This window comes from Papio anubis, chromosome 16 (assembly GCF_008728515.1).
Source record: "Papio anubis isolate 15944 chromosome 16, Panubis1.0, whole genome shotgun sequence".
NCBI classification, from domain to species: Eukaryota; Metazoa; Chordata; class Mammalia; order Primates; family Cercopithecidae; genus Papio; species Papio anubis.
Window position 1 is genome coordinate 37,205,937 of NC_044991.1, and position 12,750 is coordinate 37,218,686.

General features: G+C 39.5%; 1 protein-coding gene and 1 long non-coding RNA gene across 8 annotated transcripts in view; one reads left to right on the forward strand and one right to left on the reverse strand.

Moving 5' to 3' along the window:
- The window catches only part of KIZ (kizuna centrosomal protein), a 119,229-nt gene that overhangs the window by 30,166 nt on the left and 76,313 nt on the right, over positions 1-12,750 (reverse strand). For 4 of the 6 annotated variants that reach the window (XM_017945061.2, XM_003905133.3, XM_017945059.2 and 1 more), the window contains 3 exons: positions 11,719-11,812; positions 2,570-2,735; positions 1,299-1,364 (listed from right to left, as the gene is read on the reverse strand). In XM_017945061.2, coding sequence (XP_017800550.1) covers positions 1,299-1,364; positions 2,570-2,735; positions 11,719-11,812 — 326 coding nt within the window. The remainder of the gene's footprint in view (positions 1-1,298; positions 1,365-2,569; positions 2,736-11,718; positions 11,813-12,750) is intronic. The other 2 variants (XM_009216635.2, XM_017945060.2) reach the window with 1 other exon arrangement.
- LOC110740544 lies at positions 3,275-10,085 on the forward strand. 2 transcript variants are annotated; one of them, XR_002515256.2, is made up of 3 exons: positions 3,275-3,359; positions 8,001-8,123; positions 10,001-10,085. It is a non-coding gene; the product is annotated as an uncharacterized LOC110740544 (long non-coding RNA). The 2 variants fall into 2 exon arrangements; XR_002515255.2 differs by having other exon boundaries at positions 3,283-3,359; positions 7,970-8,123.

The window sequence follows — 12,750 nt, forward strand, 5'->3', positions numbered from 1 at the left end:
AAAGAAAGTATATAACAAAATACATTTGCATTAACTTTGGGGAGAGTCAACTACTCCCAGCAAGGGATGATTGTAAAGAATACTGAAAAGAGAAGAAAGAATGAACAACAAGGTAATTTCCTGGTTTCTCCTCAATAATCCTTTATAATTTTAACTGAAATAAATTCAGAGGCCATTAGATACTTCTCTATCCAAAAGTAAATGCAAGGGAAAAGTATCCAAATGACTTCTTGGTTATCTGTAGTTTGGGATCATCTACATTTCTATTAATAAAAATAACAGGGAGCCATACCAGAGTTTTCAGAAAATGCAGACTAAAAACACAATAAACATATCATTGGGGAAAATGTTTAAAATAAAAAAACTCTGCATTTTAGAGTAAAATATTATCTGAATGCATAATATATACAATAATTGCTCTACCATAAACTCCTTTTTCAAAACCAGAGTTCATCACAAAAACATGAGTTTAAAAAATTAATCATGCCAGGAATTGCACTGCCATAAAAGCAGGCCATTCTTTTCTGCTTATAAACAACAACAAAACTACCACATATGCACATGCATGCCTCAGTACCTTGGTGCAATGGTGTATTTACTTGTATAAATATTTAAAGTCAGACCTTTGAATTTATAATGAAGTAGTACACCACTTTACAAAATAAGGTACTAGTAAATTCAGATGAATGACAAATAGAACTCTGTACAGAATACTAATTGCTGCTGTTGCTATTCTAAAAAGAAAAAAAATAATATCGTTCAGATTCCACCTAAACAAGCCTAATACATGTGCCGAAATCTTAATAGGTCGTGATGAAGCCTGATTGGTGCAATTTTTAAATTATCAGACAGGCTTTGTAACTGAGGCAAACACAAGCTTCCTATCTGGCATTTTTTTTTATTATCTGCTTATTTTAATATACATATTCAATTACCACAGGAAAGAAAGAGTAAAATCAGAAACATCTATAGTTTGCTATGTAATGACTAGGTGTTCCCCAGGGAGATGGACCTTTTCACACAGACGCAGGTGCTGAAAGGGTACATGATGGAGGATGTTACAGGTGTAAATACATAACATGGTGATAAAGAATTCAATAGACACGGTGATTTTCCACCTTAGTTTATGTTAACAAAAGTATATACGTTCTGCTCTTAGGATTAATCTCCTGCTCCAGCATGCAGTAGCTGAATACATGTGCTCTTAGTGGGGTCCACAAACCACTGACCCAAAATGTTCTGATTATATAATAATGTTAAATCTTGTGTCTGAAACTCTTAGGCAACCATAGCTTTACCTGTGATTGGGATATCTGTAGCCATGTTTTCTTTCTTGCTCTTGTCTCCACAGCCATTTGAAACTTCTAAAAATTGAATGCATAATAATAAAAATGTATTTCAAAGTTAAGGAATAGATCCTTTGGGTGTTTAATTGCCATTACTTTTTTTTTTTTTTTTTGAGACGGAGTCTCGTTCTGTCGCCCGGGCTGGAGTGCAGTGGCCTGATCTCAGCTCACTACAAGCTCCGCCTCCAGGGTTTACGTCATTCTCCTGCCTCAGCCTCCCGAGTAGCTGGGACTACAGGCGCCCGCCACCTCGCCCGGCTAGTTTTTGTTTTTGTATTTTTTAGTAGAGACGGGGTTTCACCGTGTTAGCCAGGATGGTCTCGATCTCCTGACCTCGTGATCCGCCCGTCTCGGCCTCCCAAAGTGCTGGGATTACAGGCTTGAGCCACCGTGCCCCGCCAATTGCCATTACTTTTATGTTCAATTTTTTTTTTTTTTTTGGTTAATGTATTTCTTGTCTGAAATAATACTGTTCCTAAAAGGAAATCTATTCTAAAATTAAGGTATCTCATAAATAAAAATTTAAAAATTAAATTAAATTAAGGTGCCACTATGTTGCTTTCATGCAAAATAATTAGGCCTGACATCTATCAAATTTGGGTGGGACATAAAATAAGTGAGTCTCACATCCTGCACATGTATATCAACTCGAGCAATTCCTGAGGAATTCATAACTGTCTTGGAAAACCATTAAAGCAGTTAAATGGCATGTCTTAGCAGTAGTGCTAAAATAATCACAGTTTCTGGGTGCTCAAAATTGGTTATTAAATTTGGGGGGCATAAATTCATTGATTCTTAATCAACTGTTTAGACACTGGTAAGGTTCTATTATAATTAAAAGGAATGTTTACAATTATGAGTAAATTATATTAAGTGATATCAACAACTTCACAGTACTCTATGGAATCATCTTCATCTTTGTGGGATCAAAATCATCTACTGCCAAGCAATTAGTTTTGTTAAGATTTCATAACTTCTGAATACTTATTTTATTAGAAATAAATTCCCTAGAACGATAGACTTACAGTTAGATTTCCCATACCTGTTAGACTAAAGGAAAACATAAGTTTTTATTGGAAGGTGGTATAAAACAAATAATACATTATGCATATTAAAATCAGAGGTATTCACTAGTCAGTGATATTCTACAGGTATACCTTGAGAAAGATGATGATGACCCTGAATGCCTTTTTGCTATGGACACACACTTCAACAATAGTTACCTTGTTCCCTTGTAGGAACGCTGTTGAGCCATACAGCAGATTTGGCTTCCTTTATTCCACTATTGTCATTCAGAATAGACGGCAAGCTGCAAGATGATTCACTACTGTGAATAGCTGACCTATGGCCACACTCTTCTGTAGGGGCTTTTCTCAATAATGCTGTTGCCTACAGTGTTTCAAAAAAAGCACAAAGAAATAAAAACAAACTGTTGCCACATTCCTCTTGGTCTCAAAGACATAGCCTTCAAATATAATTTTAAGTTAAGCTTTACTTAGGATTTGTTTCCTATATTTAAATGAAATTAAAATGTCAAGATAAAATAACACCAGGTTATTTTCTACTATAATCTAATTCTTTACAAGTTACCCTCAAAATAATACACTTTTTGAGGGCTGAATCTTATGTAATGCAGAAATGTTCTTCTGCTTGTTAAGTATGTATATGAAACCTGACCACCTCTGTTAATCTGGGCAGGTTTATCCTCCCTTTGATATACACAAAAGGCAGAGAGCCTCAGACCTCCTTTCTGAAGGAAAAAATTATTCTTTCATTACGTGAATCCTATTTTCTAGGCATGTCAGACAGAATTACTTTGAACTGAGAAAAAGATCTGGAAAGATGTGACCCTGCCATATCCCCGTCCTCCTCAAAATGACCCATGAACTTCCCCTAAATAGGAAGATTGCAGAAAAATTTGTGGCTGAAGAGAATGCACTGAGCAGAAAGATAACTGCCCTTATTCTAAATTCCAATCTTCAATCAAGTACTAAGATGGTCTACACTTTGCCTGTAAGTTGTCTGGGGATCTGGGGAAACTCACCTACCACACTGCCTATCTTTTCTCAAAGGCATTGTCTTACTTATAATACCTCATGTGTCCTGAGCAAGGAGGAAGATATAGGTTTTTATCAGAGCCAACCTTAGAGGTGGAGAAAAAGGGGCAATTCACAGGGCCTGGGTTAGTAGCCATGTCTCTTGATTTTCAGGTCAGTACTTTCCCCTAAGAAATACAAATATGCTGGCAACAAGAGTTAAACTTTTAGTAGGTAACCACTGGTCACATTATCCCGCTGCCAGACTGTATGTTTCTCTCATTTCCTATTGATAGGTGGCAATTTCCTTAGGTAGCTGGAGAGGAAACCTTGGTGGTGATGGTGACCCACAGGTAGCTGACAATGACAGTAAATACTGGGTAGTATCCAACCCAATTGTGGGAAATGCCCATGAGTCTTTAAAATTAATATGAAGAGCAGAAATGGACAAATGTTCATAGGTCATCATTAGCCAAGAGTGAAGTGGTAACAACGTAACTATCCAGTGAACAAGGTGGAAAAAATAACCTTCCTTGTGATTAACATGAAAGAAGGTGAAGACACTCTGACAGGGAAACTCACTAAAGCAGAGCATGGAAGGTCTGGCCTTGCGTATTTGGCATTTCAGACACTTTAAAGCAACCGCCTTTAGTCCTGATATCCCTGCAGGGTTCTTGCCTTCTGCCCTCCCTAGTACTGGCTGACCTCCTGGACCCATGGTCTACCCTAGGAGCTGGAGTAGCTGATTAGGGGGATTTAAGGAGTTCTAGTCCCCCTGGCCAAAGAACTTGGTGTCAAGTTAGCCTTGCAGCCAGGACCTTTCTGTGGTGCAGTTCTAGTGACCAGGGGCTTTTCCTCTATTTCTAGAAACTAGTCCCTGGATTTCACTCCACTGTGATAACTCTGTTGGGATGACTTGCTCAGTATTCCCATTTCTGCAGAGTAGGGGGAAGGCATAGGGTCCTGCCCTTGAAGGCCAGGCCAAGGTTGGTTCCCATCACTGCCCCCATCCCAACTGCCTACACAGACCACTGCACTGCACCTGTTTCTGGAATCTACTACAAACATCTTTCTAATGAGTCCTTGTATGCTTGACAAGAATATCACCATTGCCAACAGTTCTGCGCTGAGCCCTCTTTTCCACGGTGAGGTAAATAATGTGGTGGGCACACTGCACTGCTAGTTTAATTTACTTTGTACACAGACACTCCTTAAGTTTATGAAGGAGTTACATCCAATAAACCCACAAGTCGAAAAAATTGTAAGTCAGAAATGTATTTAACACACTTAACCTACTGAACATCACAGTTTACTTTTGCCTGCCTTAAATTGCTCAGAACACTTACATTAGCCTACAGATGGCTAAAATCATTTAACACAAAGCCTATTTTATAATAAAATGTTGATTTTCACATGTAATTGGTTGGATACTGTACTAAAAAAGAAAGATAGAAGTGCTGTATGGGTACTTGCAGTATGGTTTCCACTGAATGCCTATCACTTTCACACCACTATAAAATCAAAAAAATGTAAGTTGAACCATTGGAAGTCAGGGACTATCTGTATTTTATCCCATTTATCTTCACTACTCAATACTTATCTCCAGGATTTCCGTTACTTTTTTGATAGAAATGTTTACAAAACAACCTATCTTTTAAGATAATTCCACAGATAATTTCTCAAAGATGATAAGCAGGGATGAAGACAAAAGTTAGTCTCAGACAAGGAGAGACAAGGATAGATCATAGATTTCTAGTCAAAAACAACTTTGTTTTGAGACAGTCTCGCTCTCTTGCCCAGGCTGGAGTGCAGTAGTGGGATCTTGGCTCACTGCAACCTCCACCTCCCAGGTTCAAGTGATTCTTGTGCCTCAGCCTCCCAAGTAGCTGGGATTACAGGCGTGTGTCACCACATCAGGCTAATTTTTGTATTTTTAGTAGAGGCGGGGTTTCACCATGTTGGCCAGGCTGGTCTCGAACTCCTGTCCTCAGGTGATCTGTATTCCTTGGCCTCCCAAAGTGCTGGGATTATAGGTGTGAACCACTGCGCCTGGCAAACACAACTTCTGCAGTCAGGAAAACATCTGTAATACATTTTCAAGATGTACTGCTTGCAGATGTTCCAGAAAAGTTTATTTCTAAGGAAACCTCCAATTTGAAGGAGTTTGCAGTCTGAGACTGACGACACTAACAAATAGAGAAGCTCAGAGAACAGTTAACAGGTTGCTTTATTACATCTCACGCTGGGACTAAATGGGTTCTGCAAATTGGAGCTTATTCTCTGAAAAAATGTCACTAGACAACAATTTTACCACAGGCTTTCTGATAGTGCTTATGAATGAACTATGCATGGGTTTCAACTTACCTGTTACTAATAAAGGCTCTCTTTTTGGAGCCCAGAAGAGAAAACTAGAGATTGTTTCATTGTTCTCAGCAGTCTGAAGCCTAAGTCAGTACCAACAAACCATCTCTTCACTTTTCAGCCTTCCCAGGAGCCAGGAGAAAGGGCTTGGAAATTAAATGCCAGGGCACACACTATTTGTGGAATGACTGATGTTGATACTTCCATATTTCAGACATTATGGCAGATAAACCGTTCTATGAATTATACCTACAGTACTATTCCTTTATTAGCCCAGTTCTACTAGAAGTTTCCTCCATGTTCAGTTTAAATATTAATCTTGCTATGTCTAGAACCCCAAGAATCATCTAGGCTGACTCTTAAATTATATCAAAAAACTTAACGGTTGTGATATTCAAATGCATAAACAGACAGATGTAAGATATTAATAGAAAAGACATTGTGTCCAAAACACCATTAAGAAAATTAAAAGACAAAAATTAAATTGCTAAAAAGATAGTAACAAAATCTCCAAATTTATATTTAAAAAGTTTTTGCAAGTCAGTAAGAAAAAATATTACTAACCTAATAGAAAAATGAGCAAAGAACATGAGCTGGCAGATTATGATAAAAGAAATACAAATAGCTAATAAATAGGTAGAGAAAAAGTTCGACCTCAATTGTAATAAAAAGGTCAAACGAACAAAAAAAAATTGGATGTCATTTTCATCTCTCAAATTGGTGCCCCTAAAAAAAAAAGTTGATAGTATCTAGTTTCATAAAGAACTCAGAGAAATGTTATTTTCATCCATTACTGGTAACTCTGATGACCCTTCCAGAGTGAGATCTGGCCATGCATAGCAAAAGCCTGAAAGATATACCCACCTTTTGACCTAGTAATTCTACATCTAGGAATTCATTCTAAGAAAATATTATAGATATTTGTAAAATCTGAATTGCACAGATACTCTCTGAAACTTTTTTACTAGAGGAAAAATTAGAAACAAATGTTGAACAACAGGTAAATGACTGAAGTGACAGTGGACAGGGGACCTCTGTAAAGCCATTTGAAATGATATAAATAGAACATGTAATGGTATGAAAGAGTTCATTTTGCAGCAAATGGGGGTAAAAAAACCACAAGGTTATGTATACAAATAATGCAACCTATGTTTTTCAATGTATTAATTATTATTATTATTTTTTAAAACAGAGTCTCGCTCTGTCACCCAGGCTGGAGTGCAGTGGTGCGATCTCAGCTCACTGCAACCTCTGCCTCCCAGGTTCAAGCAATGCTTGTGCCTAAGCTTCCCAAGTAGCTGGCATTACAGGTGTGTGCTATTACACCTGGCTAATTTTTCTATTTTTAGTAAAGATGGGCTTTTACCATGTTGGTCAGGCTGGTCTTGAACTCCTGACCTCAGGTGATCCACCAACCTCAGCCTCCCATATCAATATATTAAAAATATTAAAAAACATATACCATAATGTTAACAGGTTATATATAAATAGTAGAATAGTAGGATAAAGACCAGTTTTCTTTTTGTTTATCTTACTATTTCAAGATTTTTTTTTAATGCTTGTTTTTAAAAGAAAACATATGCTAACTCTAAAGAAATCCAATTTCTGCTATCGGTGGTACCAATACAAAGAGAAAATGAATGTAAATGCATCTGATAAAATTAAATTCCCTTCTATATGCAAACCAGTGCTACTAACACAGACACAGAAAAGCAAAAGAAGTAAAAACCATGGATACGGACAGCAGACGATATTTTCCCCTAGTATGCAGATTTAACTGACTCTTCCTCAAGGTTCAAGAATATTCCTCTTGGACAATGGAAGTAACTTCTCGGTGTTTAAAGAGAAATGCAAGCATCAACACTTAAGTTCTACATTAAAGGGAATGAAGGGATTTTACCTGTATAGCAATTTTTTTTTAAATGGGAAGATATTCATATGACCCAGCAAATGAGTCTTCAGGAGATAAGAACAAGAAAACAGTCCAGCATTTGGGGAAAGCATCTTCCTGGTGAATAAAACTGGTTTGTGTGTATGGTGGGGGGCAGGACCCAATCTACTCTATGAGTGTCACCAGCAGATTGCTCTGCTATGACAAAGTTCTCCAGGGCGGAAATAGATATCACTTGGGAGAAAACTAATATTAAGGCACCTTGTATTTTAATGAAGTACCCAACTCATCTTTTTCTCCACAAAAAGTAATTACAAATTTTTCTGATTTAAAAGCAGGCAGTTCAATTATGTAATTGCCTAATAGGTTACGTGGGCACTGCGGACCTTATCTGGTCTCCAGGGAACATAATCTGCGTTTCTGCGGCTTTGATGATGTATTTACTCAAGAGAAGGGATTGACTCGGGCTGACAGCACAGGGAACCACAGGTAAACATCATTTACATGCGGCTTTTTAATTAGCCATTTACCCAAGAGATCAAAGTAAATATTTCTGAGCTTCATTAGACTCTTAACCAAGTAGTTTCTAGTAGAGCTTTTTAAATTTTGAAAATCACTTACTTTTAAGATTTTATCTAAAGAGAGAGATTTAACCCGTAGTATTTACTAAATGTGTAGATGGTTTCAATACACAGAAACAACTCAAAGAAAGACACTTTAGTTTACTAATCAGAAAAGGATGACATGTAAACCAAAACAGTTTTAGGACTCACAACAGCATTTTGTCCTTCAGTTCACAAGGCGTGCCCCGCCTGCATCATTTTGGTAATATTGTTCTTTGGGACTGTTCTTCAGTCCCAAATAATATTGTTCTTCACTCACAACTTAACTGGATGGGAAATTACCTGTTAATTTCCCTTTTTTTTTTTTGAGACAGAGTCTTGCTCCGTCACCCAGGCTGGAGTGCAGAGGTGCAATCTCTGCTCACTGCAAGCTCCGCCTTCCAGGTTCACACCATTCTCCTGTCTCAGCCTCCTAAGTAGCTGGGACTACAGGTGCCTGCCACCACATCCAGCTAATTTTTTGCATTTTTAGTAGAGACGAGGTTTCACTGTGTTAGCTAAGATGGTCTCGATCTCCTGACCTCGTGATCCACCCACCTCAGCCTCCCAAAGTGCTGGGATTACAGGTGTGAGCCACCGCATCCGGCCTACTTCCATTTTTAAGGATAGATTTTGTCATTAATCTATTGGTAATTTTTACGATTGTCCCTAAAATGAGATCAGAATGATTGAAAAAGGAACAAAGATCTATTGGGGAAGCACAATATAATTTGATTCATTAGGTATTAATTGGACAGCAACCCCTCCCATTACTGGAAAAATTGAGTAGATTGGTTGTTTAGGACTTAGACTATGTTTTCTAATATAAACAATATCATTAAAAAAAAAAAAAGATTAGATAGCAAAGGACAGCTGACCAACACTTATTTTACCCTTAAAATGCCTAAGATATGATGTACTTGCAGTGAACAAGCATGGAAAATAATGTTACAAGACAGTGCTAACTCAAAGGGACAATAAAACCCAAACAGTATCTTTCTTAAGATCTATGTTCATCAGCTGGGCATGGTGGCTCACACCTGTAATCTCAGCACTTTGGGAGACTGAGGGAGGGGCGTGGATCGTCCAAGGTCAGGAGTTCGAGACAGCCTGGCCAACATGGTGAAACCCTGTCTCTACTAAAAACACAAAAAAATCAGCCGGGCATGGTGGCACATGCCTGTAGTCCCAGCTACTTGGGAGGCTGAGGAAGGAGAATCACTTAAACCCGGGAGGCTTGAGCCTCGGTTGCAGTGAGCCGAGATCGCACCACTGCACTCCAGCCTGGGCAACAGAGCGAGACTCTGTCTTGAAAAAACAAACAAACAAAAAAGGAAGCAAACGAAAAAGATCTACGTTCATCAGCAAAGAATGAACGGATCTAGGTTATCTTTGAAAAGGGGCATGAAATCTGTGAGAAGCATACAGGGGGCTGTATCTATCTTTGTAATAATTTATTTCTTCCCCCTAAGGAATAGGGGGAAGGGGGAGGGAAGGAAGTTTGAGAAGAGGGAGAAGAGAGAAAGAGCCGAAGAGAAGGAAGGTGGGTGAAGTGAGGGCAGGAAAGGAGGGAGAAGGGGCAGTACGAAGATGGGGGAAAGGAGGAAGAGGAGGAGGAGGGGGTCGGAAACAAATATGGTGCAACGGTAACAACACATGTGAATTTGGGTTGTGGGCATGGGATTAGTGGGTCTGTCCTATCACTGAATATATGTATGTTTGAAATGCTATAAAAAAAAAGTCCTACTACTCTCTTAATTGCAGCGGCAAGGAAAGAGGGGTCTGAGGAGGACTGAAGGTGCTCTGGAAGGCTGGAGGGGGAATGCCACAGGCTCTAGATGGCACAGCCACGTGGGCATGTGACTTCAAGACAAAGGCAGCAAAGCTTGACTCCAGAAGGTGCAGGTATATAATCCTTGAACTATGAGCATGACAATAATTTTAAAAACACATTAAAAAGAATCAAAGCCAGATTATCCTATATTATATATAAAGATGAAAAAACATGATTTGAAATAAGACACATTCCCAAGATGTTCAACCTAGAAGGCTGTTTCCCTGAATGTGACTTTTCTAGGGAATGAGGAAGGAATATGCCAATGGACATGCTCTAAACTTGGGCTTCTGGTTCCTCCCCTCATAATTTCCTTGGGAACTTGCTCCATCCGTTTTCATGTTCTGTTCAGCATCTTCAAATTCTCTCTTGGCACCAGCTCCCAAGGCCTCTCCTTCCTCTTGCCTGAAACACTGCAGGGCTCCCTCCTTCAATGTCTCAGTCCCAAACCAAACATGAAATTCCCTAAGGCACTGCAGAACTTCTATCACAGCTCTGTTCAAAAAGCTCCAGTGGCTTTTCAAAAGCTACGAAACAAAACACAGTCTCCTTGGCCTGGTGTTGGATGCTGCACACCATGGCCAGCAACTGCTTCTTGTGCTCCTTCTCACCATCCCCAGACTTGAGTCCTCGCTTCAGCCTCAGGATGGCTCTGTTGCCTGAGTATGTGTTGGGTTTCCCAGTGTGCTCTCTGGCTCACAGCTGCCATTTCTTGTCGCCTCTGCCCCCTCCGCCAACTCATACCGTCAAAAGCCTATCTTTTAAGGATCACCTCTCACACCCCTGTACTCCCTCCATGATGACCTCTGCCTTCCTTGCTTCTCCAGGAGTCTTGGCTTGGCTCTCTTTCCTGAAAGCCCATATTTTCGCCATTTTCTTATTACATGCATCCCATGATGTCACACCCCAGAAGGAAGGCGGGGGGCACATTTTATTTGTCTCTTTCCCTCCAATGGATCTGGGCTGATATCTGTGTACAGTAATGGATCGATAGGTATTTGCTGAATTGACATGAATGACTATACAGTATTTCTAAAGTATGGAGTGGAGATGAAAAACCAGAGTGTTATAAGACGCTTTGAAATTTCTTGGAAAATGAATTCCTACATAAAACATTCTGCAAAAGGCCTGAGGTCAGAAAGTTAAACACCAACCAACCAAAAAACCTCACTTACTACTTTTCTTACTGTTGTTTTTTTCAAATACATAACATTTCCTCAAATGAATAACTGGCACATCTGGAAACTTTTTTTTTTTTTTTTTTTTTTGAGATAGTGTCTCACTCTGTCACCCAGACTGGAGTGCACTGGCGTGATCTTGGCTCTCTGCAACCTCCGCCTCCTGGGTTCAAGCAATTCTCCTGCCTCAGCCTCCCAAGTAGCTGGGACTACAGGCGCATGCCACCACATCCAGCTAATTTTTGTACTTTCAGTAGAGACGGGGTTTCACCATGTTGGCCAGAATGGTCTTGATCTCTTAAGCTCGTGATCTGCTCGCCTCGGCATCCCAAAGTGCTGGGATTACAGGCGTGAGCCACCACACCCGGCCAAAACTTTTCTTTTTCTTTCTTTTTTAAATAAAAATTACTAACCTTGCTCTGTGGTCCACATTTGTGACTGGGAAAACTTCAGACAGTTTAGCTACCTACCTCTTCTTTGAGAGAATTATCATGTTCTTTCAAGGTGGCAACATGCTGACCCACCAGTGCCCTCGGTACGCCTGAGTCTGGTGCTTGTCCAGGTCTATAAAACAGAAACAGGACACTCACTATAGATTTGTAATATTATAAGATTTCTACTTTTTTAAAGGCCTCAATTATGTTAGTAGAAGATGGTTTATCCAGAAAAGTCTGGAACTCAACGTATTCTGAACTAAGCGAGTTTTGAGTACAAGTATCATTTTTTTTAACTTTTAAAAACTTTGGTTATTTCATTGCTAAGTGAGTATTCTCAACTTTTGCTGCACACAGAACAACCTGGTGAGTTCTGCACAATCTGGGTGCCTGGGGTCACCTCTACAGAGTCCAGGAAAAATGGTCTGGGGTGCGGCTTGGCCAATGGGCTTTTTAAAAAATTTATTTTAAAATTTTAATCTATTTCTTTATTTAGAGACTGGGTCATGAGACTGGCTTTCATCATGTTGCTCAGGCTGGTCATAAACTCCTGGGCTCAAGCAGTCCACCTGCCTCGGTCTCCCAAAGTGCTGAGATTATAGGTGTGAGCCACCATGCCTGGTCTGGTCAGTGGGATTTTTAAGGCTCACAGAGTGATTCTAAAGTACAACAATGGTTTTGAATCACTGCATAGATGGTCAGTCTTCCACATGTAGTCAAGAGAAAAAGATCACATTTTCATCTCGACAGCAGTTGTTTTGTTACACTCTTACCATGGTCTACTTACAGTTTTTTAAAAATTAAGATATTAGGAAAGCGTTAAAAAGTAAGCCTATACTGCTACCCAGGCTGTGGTATTTATATGCTAAAAGGAACCAGAGTTCATTAAAGAAATGCCCTATTCAGGTCTGGGGCAGGAAACGCACAAGATGAACCTGAAACATCTTGTGGGTACCAGAAAGCAAGGAAGTTCTCAAAGTTGTATCAAAAGAACTGAAGGTGGGGAGGGGATATCTTGAGGAAGCTCCCACTGTCAATGATGGGACGATTTCAGCCCCAAAAGGATAC